Source organism: Poecilia mexicana, unplaced genomic scaffold (genome assembly GCF_051168715.1).
Source record: "Poecilia mexicana isolate PSO_F unplaced genomic scaffold, ASM5116871v1 scaffold_11, whole genome shotgun sequence".
NCBI lineage: Eukaryota > Metazoa > Chordata > Actinopteri > Cyprinodontiformes > Poeciliidae > Poecilia > Poecilia mexicana.
Window position 1 is genome coordinate 18,933,132 of NW_028263380.1, and position 20,422 is coordinate 18,953,553.

The 20,422-nt window shown below is 37.3% G+C and overlaps 1 protein-coding gene and 1 long non-coding RNA gene across 2 annotated transcripts; both read right to left on the reverse strand.

The window, feature by feature from the left end:
• Window positions 1–257: 257 nt before the first annotated feature.
• LOC148156459 (uncharacterized) lies at window positions 258–8,462 on the reverse strand. Its single transcript, XR_015764647.1, has 4 exons — window positions 8,142–8,462; window positions 7,784–7,921; window positions 7,573–7,675; window positions 258–439 (listed from the first exon to the last, which is right to left on the reverse strand). It is a non-coding gene; the product is annotated as an uncharacterized LOC148156459 (long non-coding RNA).
• A 1,146-nt stretch (window positions 8,463–9,608) lies between these two features.
• On the reverse strand, window positions 9,609–12,649 carry LOC148156460 (uncharacterized). The gene is made up of 2 exons (XM_088010373.1): window positions 12,626–12,649; window positions 9,609–11,430 (listed from the first exon to the last, which is right to left on the reverse strand). The coding sequence occupies exon 2, from the start codon at window positions 11,279–11,281 to the stop codon at window positions 10,322–10,324; it is 960 nt and encodes a 319-aa protein (XP_087866499.1). The 5' UTR covers window positions 11,282–11,430; window positions 12,626–12,649; the 3' UTR covers window positions 9,609–10,321.
• Window positions 12,650–20,422: the final 7,773 nt, after the last annotated feature.

Below are 20,422 nucleotides of genomic sequence, written 5' to 3' on the forward strand. Positions count from 1 at the left end.
ATTATATTAATATATATTTAATATACTTCAAATATATTTTAAATATACTATTAATATATTAGTAATGTATTTAAATTACACTTAATTTTTATTTTTAATTTCTTGCTATTGATAAAAAACTACAATTTTAATTACTCATAATTCGTCTTTATTCCTACGTACCCATTTTGTACATGACATGCATAACTACACTACAGTACTTACATTGTTTTAGGCTACAATTACATGGAAAGATTAATTACACAAGATTCCCAAGGTAATTCAAATATTTTGTTTTATTACCGACATTTTAAAATTGTCCAATTTTACGAACTTTACATGAATTATAAGTTTACATATCAAAAGTGAACACATGAACATGAAAATTTAAGTGTGACAATAAAACATGAAAGTGAGGATCAACGACAAAACATTCCAGTTCACTGCACCTTACAGGAACCTACAAAAAAGAACAATAGAGAAATTAAACAAAGAAAGCATTTGTATTTAAAGAGAACAGAAAAATGGCAAATAAAAAAATAATACAGTTGTTCTGCCCAGGCTGGATGTTGGGGATGTTTTGATTAGTTTTAAAAAGAGTTCTATTGGTTTCTCTGTGTTTTATTTTGGAGGAGAATTTTGGAGAGCAGTGCATTGTGGGTATCAGAGGCTGTTGCAGTTTGGAATACCTGTTGGTAGAGAGAGAGCCTGCCTGTTAATGTGTGAACTGCACCTCCTCTGTTGTCAATCTTTGCTTGCACCTCTGAAAGCAATGGCTGTGAGTCAATCTTCTGTTTTGGTGTTGTCTGTTTTGTTGGTTTATTTTGAGATTGTTTTTTAAATGTTTTTTGTTCTAGAAAAGCCATATTCTGAGTTTTTATTTACATAGCAACAGTTGCTACATAACTGCTTTTTAACTGAAGCTCAGGTTAATTCTGTTCAGACACAAGAGGTTTATTCTTTGTATTCAGAGCTGATGTATGTTTGTTTTTCTGTTTCTTGTAGTTTCACTCAACTTTTCATTGAGCTTTCTACACTACTGCTCAAGTTGTGTCAAGAAAACGTATTAAAGGAGCAAGACGCTCAGCTTCCTGGCTCATGAAATTGAGTTTGGCTTGCTGTTGACCTACGTTAACATACAGAGTATCTAACACGTAGTGATAACAGTATAGTGAAAAGCCATTCTCAGCAGTTGGTGGAAGATAAAACTCATGACACAGAGATGGACAACTTTCATGAGGAAAAGGCAGAAGAAATGGCTAACTCAGAAACTAAAGCATCATCTAAAGCTAGCTTGAGATCCAAACACTCTAGCTCTAAGCATTCATCCTACAAGTCGTCCTCTAAGTCCAGTGTATTTGAAGCAGCCATCTTTGCACAAGCCTCTGCTGAAGCCACAAATGCTAAAGCTTCCTACAGTAAAAAACAATTGGAAATTAAAAAGCAACAAGCAAATCTAGAGCTGGATTTTAAGATGCTGGAGATAGAAAAGGAAGCCGCAGCTGCTACGGCGAGAGCAGAGGTTCTAGAAGCTGCCGCAGCTGCTGAACAAGACAAAGAAGACAGTGTAAAGAGTGCAGTCCAACCACAAGTCGTCAGACAACGAACCGTGGAGTATGTGCAACACCAAGCCCATCTAAGGTCACATTCGTCTAAAGAAGAAATGCCTCAGGTCGAACCAGCATTGAAAGCATCATCATTCGACCCAAGGAGATCTGGTCAAACTCCCTCTTCACCGGTGCTCATGAAAATGTATGGAAAAGATGAACCTTTTGACACACCAAGAGACTATGTCAGGCCCAATAGTTACCATGATCCCCACCACAATTACCCACCTATGACTGACTTTGCTAAGTTCCTTGCACGTAGAGAGTTAATCACAACGGGGCTCTTTAAGTTCGATGACACCCCTGAAAATTTCAGGGCATGGAAGTCATCATTTTCGAATGCAACTGAAGACATAGACCTCACATATAGTCAAGAGTTGGATCTCCTAGTGAAATGGCTCGGTAAAGAGTCCTCAGAGCATGTCAAGAGAATCAGAGCTGTTTATGCCACTAACCCCAAAGCTGCCCTTCATTTAGCATGGGACAGGTTAGAAGAATGTTACGCTACACCAGAAGTAGTAGAAAATGCTTTGTTTAAAAAACTAGACAGTTTTCCTCGCCTTACAAATAGAGACAATGTAAAACTCAGGGAACTAGGAGATTTGCTCCTAGAGATGGAGGTTGCGAAAAATGAATCTTATCTCCCAGGCCTTGCTTACCTCGACACACCACGAGGTGTTAAGCCCATAGCGGAAAGGCTACCTCCAAGTTTGCAAGATAAATGGCTTCACGCAGGTTCAAAATACAAACAAAAATATCAAGTAACATTCCCTCCCTTCTCATATTTTGTGAAGTTTGTCCAAGAGGAGGCAAAAGCGAGAAATGATCCAAGTTTTGTGACATGCAGCAACCAACCTTTCAACAGAGGTGAGAGACCATCATTTAAACAAACTGGCTACAAACCTCCTTTAACTGTAAACAGAACAGAGGTCAGTACAACCACTCTTCCTAGTACGAAAGAGGAGGATCTAATGCGTTACTGCCCAGTCCACAGGAAATCACATCCACTAGCAAAAGAAAGACGAAACATACTCAAAGAACACAGACGGTGTTTTCGTTGTTGTTCTCCTACACACACAATAAAGGACTGTGATATGAATGTCAGTTGTGAGGAGTGCCAAAGTGAAAAACATTGCTCTGCCATGGACCCTGATGTGATTCAACAACCCCGGCCGGAAAGCACACCTGAACCAGAGCCTCAGCTCCAAGACAACACGCCACCTGAGGTAACGTCATGGTGCACTGAGATCTGCGGTAAAGGCTGTCCCCCACGTTCTTGCTCTAAGGTATGCCTAGTTCGAGTTTTCCCTAAAGGTCAACCAGAACGCTCCGTCAAGATGTATGTGATCCTTGACGATCAGAGCAATTGCTCACTGGCTCGTCCCGAATTCTTTGAGCTATTTGGCATCCAGGGAAGTCATCTGACATACCACTTGAGAACATGTGCTGGTCTAACTGAAATGTGTGGCAGGAAAGCAGTCGGGTTCCAAATAGAGCCAGTAGGTGGAGGTCCATGTCTAGACCTCCCTCCTCTCATTGAATGCGATGAGATAGTGTTTAATAGAGATGAAATACCTACGCCTGAAGTTGCTCTGGCCCATGCTCATTTGAAACACCTCGCTCCTCTCATACCAAAGTATGATCCAGATGCTGAGATAGCAGTTTTACTCGGCAGAGACATCATACAAGTCCACAAAGTGCGAAAACAAGTAAATGGACCCCCCTGCGCTCCCTTTGCCCAGTGCCTGGATTTGGGTTGGGTAATTGTTGGGGAAGTATGCCTCAACGCTCATAAGCCAACTGTCAACGTCTACAAAACGCACATTCTCTCCAATGGACGTCCATCTCTCTTCACTCCTTGTCCTAACAGCATCAGCCTTAAAGAAAAACCATGCTACGGCGGGGAGCACAAGAATAACTCCATTAAACACAGCTCAAAACTTCATGCAGCAGAAGAAAAGCTTGGAGAAAAGGTTTTTGAGCGCACAGAGAATGACAACCAGCGTGCCCTGTCCTTTGAGGATGAGACGTTTCTAAAGATAATGGAAAAGGAAGTTCATCAGGATGAAAACAACAACTGGGTTGCTCCTTTACCGTTCAAGTCCCCTCGCTTGCCACTTCCAAATAACAGAGATCAAGCATTGTCTAGACTCAGCTCACTGAGACGCAACCTAAACAACAAACCCCAAATGAAAGAACAGTTCTCAGAGTTTATGGACAAGCTGTTCAAGAACCATCATGCAGAGATCGCTCCACCCACTGTCGACAACACTGATTGCTGGTACCTGCCCATTTTCGGGGTCTACCATCCCCAGAAGCCCGGTCAGATACGGGTAGTTTTCGACTCTAGTGCAGAGCAGTGTGGTGTGTCACTCAACTCTGTACTGCTAACGGGCCCAGATCTCAATAATACCCTCCTTGGTGTGCTGATTCGGTTTAGGAAAGAGCTCATTGCAGTCACTGCTGACATCCAACAGATGTTTTACGGATTTCTAGTCTCACCAGACCACAGAGATTATTTGAGATTTTTGTGGCATAAGGACAATGACTTGGCAAAGGAGGTCCAGGAGTACCGTATGCGGGTGCATGTTTTTGGTAACAGCCCGTCACCGGCAGTAGCCATCTATTGCCTACGAAGAGCCATTCAGAAAGGCGAGACAAAGTTTGGAACAGATACGAGACACTTTGTCGAGAGACACTTCTACGTGGATGATGGACTGATTTCGCTTCCCACTGAATCAGCAGCCATCGATCTGCTCAAGCGAACATGTGAATCCTTGGCTGAGTCCAACCTGAAGCTTCACAAAATTGCCTCAAACAGTGTCTCTGTGATGCAAGCCTTCAAGCCAGAAGATCTGGCCTCTGGCATCAAAGACTTGAGTCTCGGTGATGACCTTTTACCAGATCAGAGAAGTCTAGGAATGTGCTGGAACATAAACACTGACTCATTCACATTCAAGGTAGCTGTTAATGACAAACCCTACACCCGCCGCGGGGTTCTCTCAGTAATTAACAGTATCTTTGACCCCTTGGGACTTGCATCTCCAGTCACAATAAAAGGCAGACTTTTGCTACGTGAACTGTCAAATGGAGTTGAAAACTGGGACGCTCCTCTCCCTGCAGATAAAATGGACACATGGGAAAGTTGGAAATTATCCCTCCAAGATCTGAGCAGCCTCAGAGTGCCACGCTGCTATGTTCCAGCCTCCTTTTCCAAGTCCACTTACACTGAATTGTGTGTTTTTTGTGACGCTTCAAGTTGGGCTATTGCAGCAGTAGCATACTTGAAAACAGTCAATGCAGAAGGACAGTGTGAGGTTGGATTTGTGCTTGGAAAAGCAAAACTTTCACCACAACCAGAACCTACTATACCTCGCCTGGAACTCTGTGGAGCAGTTCTAGGAGTGGAGATAGCAGAGCTCATTCTGGAAGAACTTGACCACAAACCAAACGCTGTTAAATTCTACTGTGACAGCAAGGTGGTTCTTGGGTATGTGTGCAACGATACAAAGCGCTTTTATGTCTACGTACATAATCGAGTTCACAGAATACGCCAGTCTACATCCCCTGAGCAGTGGCATTATGTCACATCAGAGCAAAACCCAGCTGATCTAGCTACAAGGTCAATACCTGCACGCCAGCTCATGGATACAATGTGGTTTAAAGGACCAGACTTCCTTTACAAACTACCTGAACCAGAAACACAAGAGTCGTTCGAGTTGATCGAACCTGAAGTGGATGCTGAAATCCGCCGAGTTACTACCTTCACCACGCAGGTTCAAGAGAATGGACTCACACCAGAACGCTTCCAACGTTTCTCAAAATGGAAATCACTGGTACGTGCCATTGCCTTCTTAATCCACCAAGCTCGTTCTCACTCATCAAGCAACACATTAAACCCTTCATGCAGAGGCTGGCATGAATGTAGACAGCCGCACTCTCCAAAGGAGCTGAATGCTGCCAGTAATCTCATTCTCCAGTCTGTTCAGAAGGATGCTTTTCCTGACGAATACATTTCTCTCCAAGACAATCAAACTGTCCACAGCTCAAGCTCCATCGTAACTCTCGACCACTATATGGATGAAGGCCTCATAAAAGTTGGGGGTCGCCTCAAACATGCTTCATTAGATAAAGCATTCAAGAATCCAATCATTCTCCCAAGCAAACATTATGTGTCGAAGTTGCTTGTCCTGCACTATCATGCCATGGTTGTGCATCAAGGAAAGCAGTTCACAGAAAATGCGGTTAGGCAGGCCGGTCTGTGGATTGTAGGATGCAAAAGAATGGTTTCGTCTGTTATCCACCATTGCATAACGTGCAAGAAACTCAGGGGAAAACTAGAGACTCAAAAGATGGCAGATCTTCCACCTGAGAGATTCAACACTGGCCCTCCATTTTCATATGTTGGGTTGGATGTATTTGGTCCCTGGTCAGTGGTCACTCGACGCACACGAGGTGGAGCAGCACAAAGTAAGAGGTGGGCAATACTTTTTACATGTATGACCACAAGAGGTGTACATATTGAAGTCATTGAATCTATGGACACTTGCAGCTGCATAAATGCAATACGCAGATTCTTTGCAATACGAGGTCCTGCAAAACAAATGCGATCAGATAGAGGCACCAACTTCATTGCAGCAAGTGTGGAGCTTGGTATGACACAATCGAGTGAAAACCCTCCCAACATTGTCAATTATCTTCACGCTAATGGTTGCACATGGGAGTTCAATCCTCCACATGCCTCCCACATGGGTGGCGTCTGGGAAAGGATGATTGGGGTAACTCGCAGAATACTGGATTCTATGCTCCTGCTGAACAAACACACCCGTCTGACACACGAAGTGCTTTGTACCCTAATGGCCGAAGTGTCATCTATAGTCAATGCAAGACCCTTGGTTCCTATCTCAATGGATCCTTCCTCACCATTCCTACTATGTCCTGCAATGATACTGACCCAGAAGCAGCACGTTCCTTCTCCACCAGGAGATTTTTGTGGAAAAGACATGCTCAAAAGCCAGTGGAAGCAAGTGCAGGCACTTGCCAATGAATTTTGGAGTCGCTGGAGGAATGAATATCTCAACACCCTCCAATCAAGACGCAAGTGGCATAGATTGCGCCGCGACCTACAGCCAGGTGACATTGTGTTGTTGAAGCAAAATCAAGCACAAAGGAACGAATGGACAATGGCCATCATCACAACCACCTTTCCAAGCAGTGACGGAAAAGTCAGAAAGGTGGAAGTGAGGACATCATCTCAGGGCGTCTCTAAGACTTATTTGCGTCCGATCTCAGATGTTGTTATGCTTTTAGAGACTGATGTGACTGATAAAAAGTAGTGGCATTAGTAATGCCAGGCGGGGAGTGTTCTGCCCAGGCTGGATGTTGGGGATGTTTTGATTAGTTTTAAAAAGAGTTCTATTGGTTTCTCTGTGTTTTATTTTGGAGGAGAATTTTGGAGAGCAGTGCATTGTGGGTATCAGAGGCTGTTGCAGTTTGGAATACCTGTTGGTAGAGAGAGAGCCTGCCTGTTAATGTGTGAACTGCACCTCCTCTGTTGTCAATCTTTGCTTGCACCTCCGAAAGCAATGGCTGTGAGTCAATCTTCTGTTTTGGTGTTGTCTGTTTTGTTGGTTTATTTTGAGATTGTTTTTTAAATGTTTTTTGTTCTAGAAAAGCCATATTCTGAGTTTTTATTTACATAGCAACAGTTGCTACATAACTGCTTTTTAACTGAAGCTCAGGTTAATTTTGTTCAGACTCAAGAGGTTTATTCTTTGTATTCAGAGCTGATGTATGTTTGTTTTTCTGTTTCTTGTAGTTTCACTCAACTTTTCATTGAGCTTTCTACACTACTGCTCAAGTTGTGTCAAGAAAACGTATTAAAGGAGCAAGACGCTCAGCTTCCCGGCTCATGAAATTGAGTTTGGCTTGCTGTTTACCTACGTTAACATACAGAATATCTAACACGTAGTGATAACAGTATAACAGTTTTAAGTCGTTGTGGACTCGCTGTGTATGTGACATCATCAGAAGTGATGATGATTGGGACCCGAAGCCTTGTGTGGAAAAACATTTCTGGGTGTCTTTGCCTGTTTATGTTAGAAGTAGAAAAAAATAGTCAGCAATGTCATAAAATCAGTTGATGATGACAATAACTACGAAGCTGTTTTAAGTGTGAACTAAAGGAGACAAACTACCTTAAAACCTTTCCATCCATGATCTGAACACACTGATCCTTGCAGGGTGGTGAGGGGGGCTGGTGGTGCCCATCTCCAGCAGTCATCAGATGAGAGGCAGGGCTCACCCTGGACAGGTCACCAGTCCATCACAGGGCCCTGAAAGCCAACAATGAATAAAATGTATGAAAGATAAATGTTAGATTAACCAGGGGAAAAATTCTGTCCAGTTATTTTTAAATCAAATCATGTTTATGAAGCACTTAGTGTTGGTAACACACCAGTTTGTATAAAATAATTATTTATGAAACCAAAGTAAGTTATATATCTTTACTGCACTGTTTATAACTAAATGAAGATAATTAATAAGCAAACTTACCACCAGCTAGCAACACGTTAGCAGCCTTCGTCCCTCGGGGCTCCTTTTGTGACACACATTTCATTTCCATCGGTTGTTGTCCCGTTGTGTTGTCGTCTAACTAGAACGTCACCAGCTTGAATTTAACAAAATTAGTAACTATTGTCAAGGCCCTCTCTGCTTTGAAGGCAATATTATGCGAGTAAAAATGGCGAATTTGAACAGCGTCTGTTATCTTCCCTGCGTTCAAGTTTTTTCTTCTCTTTGTGGAGTTTTTTAAATAAATGAACGTGTGTAATACCGCCACCATCTGGTCTGGAGTGTGAACTGGAGCTAATGCCGTTGATTATAAGGTTTTACATCAAACATCTGAAAATGGATTGGGTACTTTCTTAGAAATTACATCATGATTATCATATTTTTATTGTATGCAATTTTAGTAAATAGTAAAATATTATTAAGGCACTTCAAAATTAATACTTTTTAGGTACTTAAAAAGTATGCCTACATATTACATTAAACACACTTTAAAGGTGCCTAAAAGACATACTTCTGCATATGTATTAATTAGTTTTATTTTGTAACCAGGTTGCTGCGTGTTGCAGACTTCTGCCCAGGTCCCTCTTGAAAATGAGATATGGATCTCAACGGGGTTCACCTGGTTAAATAAAGAAAATTAAGGCATACTTTATTAGCCTAAAATGTACGCTGAGATGTAATTTAAAACATACTGAAATTAATCATCTAAAGTAGTGTTAAGTGAATTTTTAGAAATTATATTTTGAGCATATATTTTTAAATATAAACAAAATATATTTTAAATATACTTGAGAAAGTGTACATTTACACTCGGCCAAATATATATTTTGTTCACTTATTTTATATATTAAAAGTGTATTTTGGTACAATTATGTTTAAGTTTGTTTAAAGTTCTAATTTCTAAATTGGTACAAGTATACTTTTAGTATACTTCAGATATACTTATAGGTAGTACACTTAATATTTAGTATACTTAAAGTGTACTTTCACAAATTTAAGTATGTTTGAAATATACTAAAGTATACTTTTTTCACCTGGGACTGCAGAATGTTAAGTTTTATACTTGAATTTTTTGGCAATGTTGAGAGGTTTTATTTAGCCTCTTCAGAGCCTTCATGTGTTTTCAGTCTGTTAAAGATAGTATTACCGATGGTGCAATTTGCACAATGCCTGTTTTGTTTTTTTTCTTGGAAAAAGTTGTTAAAAACAAGTTTTTATCTAAATTGAGGTGAATTCATGGTTCCTCTTTCCACATAATGTAACTGGTAGTGTTTATGATTAAAAAAAAATTATAATTATGTGATCGGTATCGGTGATCGGAATCGGCAGGAAAAAACCTGATCGGCACATCTCTAGTCATAATAGAAGACAGCTGCAGCAGAAAAGAGAAAAATACAACTAAACCAAAAAACACACTAAATTATTGACGACAATAATAATCAACCATGCTTTCTTACATTTTCCATAAACATATTTATTTATTTAGTCACAAAACTTTTACTTGGGTAGAGTTAAACTGGTTAATATAATCTGAAACAAATAACAGCATCAGTTACAATGTCATCTTGTTTTGAAGAGAAACCTTTGAGGTATTTTTGTACGTAGATATATCAGAGTGCACAATCATTAATAAAAATGCACAATTAGTGAATAAGACCACAATGAATTTTTATTATAAGTGTATTAAGGTCAACAACACCCACACACTCTTTCACTATACAGCATAGAATAATACAAATTAGTCCCTCATGTCCAATCTTGTGAGAATGTTCTGGAAGGGAGTCCATGTCCGGTTAAACTCTGTTAGTGCATGAAATAGTCAGTGGGCTCCAAAGCCACTTCAGCTCTCAGCATCAGTCCTGGCTCTCCTCAGGGCTGTGTGCTGAGCCCTCTGCTCTTCACGTTGTACATAAACAGGATGTTAATAACATGCAGTTCATCAGTATTGTTTTTGATGCAGAATATACAGATACAGAAAACGGAAAATGTGTCATGGTTGCACATCTCCAAGAATCCAAATGTGAAGATCTAAATTATTACATTTAACAAATACAGCAACTTTTAGCTTTATAGACATGAAACCCCTCCAGTCTTTCATTCTAGTGTCAAACCAAATCCATTGAATAATGAACCTCAACATAGGACATGTATGAAAAATATTTCTATGGTTTTTCACCTGAGTGACGCCTCATGTGGTGAGTTAAACTAACTTTGTGACGAAAACTTTTTGCACAGGTCCCACATGAAAACGGCTTTTCACCAGTGTGAATCATCATGTGGCAATTTAAATTCCGTTTTCCCCTAAAACTTTTTCCACAACTCCTACATGAAAACGGCTTTTCACCAGTGTGAATCATCATGTGCTGAGTTAAATGCTGTTTTTGACTAAAAGTTTTTCCACAACTCCCACATGAAAACGGCTTTTCACCAGTGTGAATCATCATGTGGCGAGTTAAATTCTTTCTTTCACTAAAACTTTTTCCACAGCTCCCACATGAAAATGGCTTTTTACCAGTGTGAATCATCATGTGCCAATTTAAATTCCGTTTTCCCCTAAAACTTTTTCCACAACTCCCACATGAAAACGGCTTTTCACCAGTGTGAATCATCATGTGCTGAGTTAAATGCTGTTTTTGATTAAAACTTTTTCCACAGCTCCCACATGAAAACGGCTTTTCACCAGTGTGAATCATCATGTGCAGAGTTAAAAGCTGTTTTTGATTAAAACTTTTTCCACAGCTCCCACATGAAAACGGCTTTTCTCCAGTGTGAATCCTCATGTGCCGAGTTAAATCCCGTTTTCCCCTAAAACTTTTTCCACAGCTCCCACATGAAAACGGCTTTTCACCAGTGTGAATCATCATGTGCTGAGTTAAATGCTGTTTTCGAGTAAAACTTTTTCCACACTTCACACATGAAAACAGGTTTTGAACCGTATGAGTTCTCATGTGAGCATCAAAAACAGATTTTAAAGCGAAACGCTTTTTACAGATGACACATGAGAAAGGTTTTCTTCTTTTCTGATTTTGCTTCTCAGCTTCAGCAGCTTCCTTTAAGATGACTTGGTTCCTGTTTGGTTCTGATTCAGTTTGGTGTGTTTGCTCACCAACAGGAACCAACATGCAGGTATCAGTCTCCTGTTTTAATTCAATCTGTTCTTCACACTGACTGCAGGAAACTTCTGTCTCTTCCTGGTCTTGTTTTAATTGCAGAGGTTCTAACTCCTCCTGGTCCAGAGTGGATCTTCTCTCTTGGTTAAACTGCAGGGAACCTGGAGAAGAAAACAGAGAAGAAGAGTTATTGTTAACTTTATTGAAGTAAGTAGGAGAAATCTTTCATCGTTTAAAACAGAAATCAACAAAAAAAAAAAATACTTGAAAATTCAAAAGCGTAGACAGAGAGACAGATCAGTCGTCACATCCAGCTGACATTTGGAGAATTCTCAAATGAATGGATTTAAAATATATATTTTATCGCAAAATTAATTGAGGTAGGGATTATTGTTGATATTTAACAGTAAATTGCATTTTGTCAAGATGTTATTTATTTGTATTAGTCTGTATTATATTAAAATGTTATTTTAGTCCACTTTATATCTTTGGGGTTTATTTACAAACATGAGTTTATTTGTAGGCTAATAGTTGTTTAGTTTTTGTTCCTTTGTTATTTACTTTTCTAAGTTAAACAGGAAGAACTGTGGGTCCATTTTCCGTCACTATAGGGACTGGTATCGGACCAGCATGCACTGGGTTGGGCCTGTAGGTTTTGACCAGAGCAGCAGAGGAAACAATAAAAAGTAGTGATGATGAGATGAAGCTTCATGAAGCCCTGAGTAACTCCATCCAATCACTGGACTCATGAGTCGATGCACCGCGTTTAGGTGAGTTCTCCGTTTTATTTGCTTCATAAAATTTATCATGGATTAATCGACACACCACTAATGAAAAGTTTGACCAAATTTGTTAAACAAATCACAAAGTTTGACCTTTGTTATTTGTTTGTCAAACTGGAAAAATAATGTATAAAAACAATCTTCAAGGTTTTTGGACATTAAACTTTTATCTACATATGAAGCATCACCTCAGTGTAGCGGTGGCTTCTTGATTGGACTTTTATAGAATATCTGGTTTGACAAACAATCGCCACTACGATTTATTTATTACACATTATAAAATTTTACAGCTACTAACAGCTCTATTAATATTTTATGTTGCTTGCTTTACTAACCTTGCACTTCATTGTTCACATTTCTCCAGTTTTCTGAAGTAAGTCTCAGTAGTAAAAGGAGAGGCATAAAAAAGGTAATTTTCTCTCTACATAAATAAGCCATTGTCACAGCGTAATATTCATGTCTGCGTTCTAACATGTTAACAAAATATTTACACGGGAAAAGAACATTTACTAAAATGATCCTCATACAGAAAGCTGCAGACATTAACCTTCGTCCAAACGCTGGTGTTTCCTACCTAATCGGTGTAAGATTATCCGGGGGGTCCGGTGTTATGCCCAGAAACGCATGCCTGCCCAAAATTGCATCCCCTCTCGCGGGAGCGCGCATCGCTCTAACGTCTCGCTTATTGACGAGAAACCGGACTGAAATATGACCGAAGAGGAAATTTTAAAGATATTTGTAACATTATCACGTTTCTTAACCATGTAATTCCTAAAATGGTTGATTTTATTTCGCAAATTACTTGAAATAAATACGGTTTTTACACCTTTATTGACACATATGAGTCGAACTTTTTTTCAGTACGTCTCTGTTGAAAACGTTCTCCGCAAATGGTTTGAAATTCTCTGCTTTGTTTTTAGATACCATAACAGCTTAAAAGCATTACAAAACAGAGGTCCAATATGTAGAACATTTTACATCATGCTTAACTTTCTAGTCTGTTAATGTAGGAGGAAATGCATTTTAATTCATCAGCCTGAAAATATTTGCATCCATCCTGTTGATATAAAACTTATAGCATTAGCTCAGAGAACAAGTGTCATTACGTAGAAAAGGTGAAATCCTTTCAGCTCTTTATTTCTCCTAGTTAGCACAGGGATGCATTTTTTTTTGGCAATTTGCTTTTCCAACCTGCCAAAATATGCATCCCCTCTCTATCCTCCCCAAATATTATCCTATCGATATAAAACTTATACCAGTAGTTCATGGAACTATTCTGGTTATGTAGAAAAAGTTATTTGACTCTTAACTTTTTAATTCTCCAAGTTAGAACAGGGATGCATTTTTTGGCAATATGGATTTCCAGCCTGCCAAAATATGCATCCCCTCTTTATTTTCCTCAAATATTATCCTATTGATTTAAAACTTATACCAGTAGTTCATGGAACTACTCTGATTATGTAGAAAAAGTTATTTCACTCTTAACTCTTTCATTTTTCAATTTAGCACAGGGATGCATTTTTGGGCAATATGGATTTCCAGCCTGCCAAAATATGCATCCCCTCTCTATTTTCCCCAAATATTATCCTATTGATATAAAACTCATACCAGTAGTTTACAGAACTACTCTGATTATGTAGAAAAAGTTATTTCACTCTTAACTCTTTCATTTTTCAATTTAGCACAGGGATGCATTTTTGGGCAATATGGATTTTCAGCCTGCCAAAATATGCATCCCCTCTATTCTCCTCAAATATTATCCTACTAATATAAAACTTATACCAGTAGTTCATGGAACTATTCTGGTTATGTAGAAAAAGTTATTTGACTCTTAACTTTTTAATTCTCCAAGTTAGAACAGGGATGCATTTTTGGGCAATATGGATTTCCAGCCTGCCAAAATATGCATCCCCTCTTTATTTTCCTCAAATATTATCCTATTGATTTAAAACTTATACCAGTAGTTCATGGAACTACTCTGATTATGTAGAAAAAGTTATTTCACTCTTAACTCTTTCATTTTTCAATTTAGCACAGGGATGCATTTTTGGGCAATATGGATTTCCAGCCTGCCAAAATATGCATCCCCTCTCTATTTTCCCCAAATATTATCCTATTGATATAAAACTCATACCAGTAGTTTACAGAACTACTCTGATTATGTAGAAAAATATATTTCACACTTAACTTTTTTTTTCTTAAAGTTAGCACAGGGATGCATTTTTTGGCAACATACATGCCTTATTTATTGTCCCCCATATATGAAACTTATGTATTACATATGATTTTCTTGTAGGATGTTCAGTTATGATATTTTTTATATCGGTACAAAAGTCATGTTTATTATCACTGTTGCTAAGATAGTGAAGGAAAATTATCTGACATGCAACCTTGCTAAATGTAAAGCATATACAAATTTTTTTATTTTGGTTTAACATAAAAATGAAAAAAAAAAATTATTAACTTCAATGAAATGGTATTCATAACAGTAACTTTTGGAAAAGCCTTGCTGCTGAAATGTGCTATACAAATAAAATTTGAGTGATTGATTGAAATACATGCATTACGAATGAGAAGTACACTGGTAATATAGACAAGTATGAATTTTAAGTGCATACAACACAATGTGTTGAACAGTCAATTCAAATACATTCATATTTAAATGATGCTCTCAATAAATAAAAATAAAATGAAAAACTGTAATAAGGGGAACCATTTACAATCACAATACAGACAATTTTGTCAACATTATAAAGTGTGATTTATTATGACAACAATAAATAAAAATGTTCAACATGACTTTTGTACTGATATAAAAAAATATCATAACTGACCATCCTACATGAAAATTATATGTAATACATAAGTTTCATGTATGGGGGACAATAAATAAGGCATGTATGTTGAGAAAAATGCATCCCTGTGCTAACTTTAAGAAATAAAGAGTTAAGAGTGAAATAACTTTTTCTACATAACCAGAGTAGTTCTATAAACTTCCTGTATGGGTTTTATATCAATAGGATAATATTTGAGGAGAATAGAAGGGATGCATATCGTGGCAGGCTGGAAATCCGTATTACCAAAAAATTAATCCCTGTTCTAACTTTGAGAAATAAAATGTTAAGGGTAAAATAACTTTTTCTACATAATCAGAGTAGTTCCATGAACTACTAGTATAAGTTTTAAATCACTAGAATAATATTTGAGGAGAATAGAGGGGATGCATATTTTGGCAGGCTGGAAATCCATATTGCCCAAAAATGCATCCCTGTGCTAAATTGAAAAATGAAAGAGTTAAGAGTGAAATAACTTTTTCTACATAATCAGAGTAGTTCTGTAAACTACTAGTATGAGGTTTATATCAATAGGATAATATTTGGGGAAAATAGAGAGGGGATGCATATTTTGGCAGGCTGGAAATCCATATTGCCAAAAAATGCATCCCTGTGTTAAATTGAAGAATTAAAGAGTTAAGAGTGAAATAACTTTTTCTACATAATCAGAGTAGTTCTAAGAACTATTGGTACATGCTATGCATTTAGCAAGGTTGCATATCAAATTTACTTCCTTCAGTATCTTTGAAATAGTGATAATAAAGAAATAACTTTTTCCACATAATCAGAGTAGTTCCATGAACTACTAGTATAAGTTTTAAATCACTAGAATAATATTTGAGGAGAATAGAGGGGGGATGCATATTTTGGCAGGCTGGAAATGCATATTACCCAAAAATGCATCCCTGTGCTAACTTGGAGAAATAAAGAGTTAAGAGTGAAATAACTTTTTCTACATGATTAGAGTAGTTCTGTAAACTACTGCTATGAGTTTTATATCAATATGATAATATTTGGGGAGAATAGAGGGGGGATGCATATTTTGGCAGGCTGGAAAAGCAAATTGCCAAAAAATGCATCCCTGTGTTAACCTGGAGAAATAAAGAGTTAAGAGTGAAATAACTTTTTCTACATGATTAGAGTAGTTCCATGAACAGCTGGTATAAGTTTTAAATCACTAGAATAATATTTGAGGAAAATAAAGAGGGGATGCATATTTTGGCAGGCTGGAAAAGCAAATTGCCAAAAAATGCATCCCTGTGTTAACCTGAAGAAATAAAGAGTTAAGAGTGAAATAACTTTTTCTACATGATTAGAGTAGTTCCATGAACAGCTGGCATAAGTTTTAAATCACTAGAATAATATTTGAGGAAAATAAAGAGGGGATGCATATTTTGGCAGGCTGGAAAAGCAAATTGCCAAAAAATGCATCCTTGTTCTAACTTGGAGAAATAAAGAGTTAAGAGTGAAATAACTTTTTCTACATGATTAGAGTAGGATTTCACCATTTCTACGTAATGACACTTGTTCTCTGAGCTAATGCTATAATTTTTATATCAACAGGATGGATGCAAATATTTTCAGGCTCATTAATTAAAATGCATTCCCTCCTACATTAACAGACTAGAAAGTTATGCATGATGTAAAATGTTCTACATAATGGACCTCTGTTTTGTAATGCTTTTAAGCTGTTATGGTATCAAAAGAAAAAAGCAGAGAATTTCAAACCATTTGCGGAGAACGTTTTCAACAGACACGGGCTGAAAAAAAGTTCGACTCATATGTGTCAATAAAGGTGTAAAAACCGTATTTATTTCAAGTAATTTGCGAAATAAAACCCACCATTTTAGGGATTACATGGTTAAAAAACGTGATAATGTTACAAATATCTTTAAAATTTCCTCTTCGGTCATATTTCAGTCCGTTTTCTCGTCAATATGCGAGAGAACAGAGCGATGCGCGCTCCCGCGAGAGGGGATGCAATTTTGGGCAGGCATGCGTTTCTGGGCATAACACCGGGAGAAATCCAGCAGTCTGCGCTGATCATCCATCTCTTCCTCTGACTTGACGATGATTTATTTAAACTCTGAAAGTTGCTTCAGCAGCAGTTAACAGGAGCTTTTTGATAAACTCGTTAAAACTGGACTGAAGATAGTCTTCAGAGAAACACTCAAACATTCAACACAACAGACCACGTGCAGTTCGCTTTGTCTTCTTTGGGGTTTTATGATTGTCGGGTTTCATGTTATTGCTTTACCGCCACCTTGTGGATCCTTCGATCATTACATGTAAAGAGTTCTCATACAGGGCCAGTTCTTTTTGAGAAACGTAAAATCTTTTCATAGTAATAATAGTAGACAGCTGCAGCAGAAAAGAGAAAAATACAACTAAAACAAAAAAAAACACTAAAATATTGACGAAAACCATAATTTCTAAAATAAAGATCAATGTATGTATATTAGTAATGTATATTAAATGTAATTATTTTGTATTTATTCATAAAGCTTTTCATTCAGGTGTGTTGAGCCAGAATCAAATCTAAGAGCTGCAAAACAACGACCTTTGAAGACTGGAGTTTGACACTTTAACTGAGTTAACATTCATACATTTATCAACAGTCTTCAATATACCCAGCACTTTTCCACTTAGTTTACCTCTGTCCATTTTGACTCCGTCATGCAGGAGATTGTCAGCTATAACTGCCGTGGACTTGTCGCCAACACCGACCCTCACTTTGTCACCGTGATCCTGACCAAGCTGCGCTTTGAAGTTTTCCAGCCAGGAGACTATGTAATACGAGAGGGAACGCTGGGTCGGAAAATGTATTTCATCCAGCATGGCACCGTCACGATTATCCCGCGTGGCAGTAAGGAGTTAGTGCTCAGTGATGGAGCCTACTTTGGAGGTAAATACAGCGGAGTATTAAAACTCTATTCAGCTACTTATCAACTCTACGAGAGTCTTCATTATTCAGATTATTGCTGCCCTTCTTCTATAAAATCTCCCACAGAACCTTTAGTTGTAACTGCACTACATTTTCCAACAAATATTTACTATTTCTTCTGAATTTCTAATGCTAAATGTAATTTTTCATCATTGGCTTGTTGTCATTTTGAGGAAAAAACTAAAAATTATGAAATATTTCACTCTGTAAAACCAATGAAGATAATGTTCAAGTTCTTCTTTCTATTTACGTATTTCTTCCTCTTTCTCCTTCAGTATTTGTTGTTTCTCGTCTGGTTTTCCTCTCAGCCTCTTGGAACATCTCATTGGTGTAGCGACTTCCTCCATTCCTGTCAACAATGGTTCTGATCTTCTCCAGCAGCTCAGCAACCTGAGGTTTCTTATCTTCCAGCTTGTTGTTGAAGACTTGATACTGGCCATTACAGCTACACACCAGATCCTGCAGCTCTGGGCTTTCAGACAAGAACTCTGCAATGGTGATGTCTTCAAAGTCGTATCCACAAGTAAACAGAACCAAGCTGTTTCTCTCTGCTGCCCCTCCAAAGATTCCTTGAATCTTTTGCACTGATTTTAATTCTTCTTCTGTGAATCTGCGCACTGCAACAACCACCAGTAACTAAGTATCCCACAATTTATTGTGTGATACTTTTCTGGCCAATCCCTACTGTCATATAAACTAAGTGTCTCAACAGAATCAATTATTTCAAAATATAAAAACTAATGCAGTTATGTTGTGCAGTTTAAGTATTGCAAACCTAAAATAACCTGATACCTTTGTTTAGCTTTACATAAACTAAATAACAGACGTTTAATGCAAATCAGGTATTTGGTTGAGAATTTTCTGTGCTAAACAATATTCTTAAACTTAAGTGTTGCAATGATGTAAAGCGTTCAGTATTTCCCTCTGAAATGTAGTAGCAGTAGAAAGTAACATGTATTAAGGACGTACACAAGTCTTCCCCCAGGTTCATGATGTGAGACATCAAAAACGAGTCATCAGTTTAAAATCAAACTTTAATAAAATGCAAAAGACATCGATCAGAGATCAGACAGAAAAAATACATATAAATATTCAATCAGATCTGATATTCGTTCTGATTACACAGTTATAGATTTTAGCCACACTTTAAAACAAACTGTTCTGGAATATTACAGCTTCTCCTTCTCATATAACTCATGATTTTGGTTACTTTTAACAGTTTTGGTTCTATGAATCATAATTACTAATTATTATTATTAGTAATTATTATGTAGCTCCAGGTGCAGAACCCTAACGCAACATAATCTGTGTCTCCACTTTTCATGCTGTATTATAAAACTTTATGTACAGATTTATGTGGACCCAAGTAAAAATAAAATATACTTTAGTATACTAAATGTTAACATACTTTAGCATACTTTGATTGATGTACTTAAACTGTACTTGTGCTTAGTATACTTTAATAGTATTTAAAGAGTATTAAATTACAACTTATAGTATACTATATATACTTTTTTGGAACAACTTCAAGTTGTACTTAAAGTACACTTTTTAATTATATTTCAGAGCTTTATTATTATATTTTGATATAATTATTATATTTTGTGTAATAATTCTGTCATAGAATTATATTAAAAATATTTATCTAATATACTTCAAATATATTTTAAATATACTATTAATATATTAGTAATGTATTTAAATTACACTTAATTTTTATTTATGATTTCCTTCTATTGATAAAAAAACTACAATTTTAATTACTCATAATTTGTCTTTATTCCTACCTTCCTAATTTGTACATGACATGCATAACTACACTACAGCACTTACATTGTTTTAGGCTACAATTACATGGAAAGACAAGATGCCCAAGGCAATTCAAATATTTTGTTTTATTACCGACACTTTAAAATTGTCCAATTTTACTCACAATTTTATGAACTTTACATAAATTATCAGTTTACACATCAAAAGTGATCACATGAACATGAGACAATAAAACATGAAAGTGAGGATCAACGACAGACAAGGGTGTAGGAACGAGTCTGTCATTGGGGGGGACGCATATCGGAAACCTGACAGATGAGTAAATAGCTTGAGCAGAAATGTCAAACAATTATGCCATCAACACATCAGTAACGCGTTACTCTAATCTGACCCTTGTTTCAGTAACAAGTATTCTAACATGTCACTATTTACAATCCAATAGTCAGGTTAAAGTTATGCAGTATAATGACTGTCATTCCAGAATGAACACTCACTTTAGCATTTGCCTCACAACTAGCAAGCTACATACTCTGGTAGCACAAAGCCGACCAGATTCTGATGTATCTTATTGGTCAAAATGCATTGATATAAATTGACTGGTAATTGAACAGGTTCTACTTATTTCTAAAACCAAAGTAGAAAACAGCTCATAAAATAAGACACAACAGTTTTAAACTCAATACAGCAGTTTGACCAACAAAAATAAAATCTAAAAAAAACAAGTTTTGTTCTAACATCTCTCTACATCAGTGCAACAGTTTGATCTACAAAATAAATAAAAATTATACTTTTCACGTCTAACAGACATCTTAGCTCCTTACTG

Coding starts and splice junctions, on each gene's coding strand:
- LOC148156460 (XM_088010373.1), bottom strand. CDS start 11,281: ATGTTGGTTCCTGTTGGTGAGCAAACACACCAAACTGAATCAGAACCA.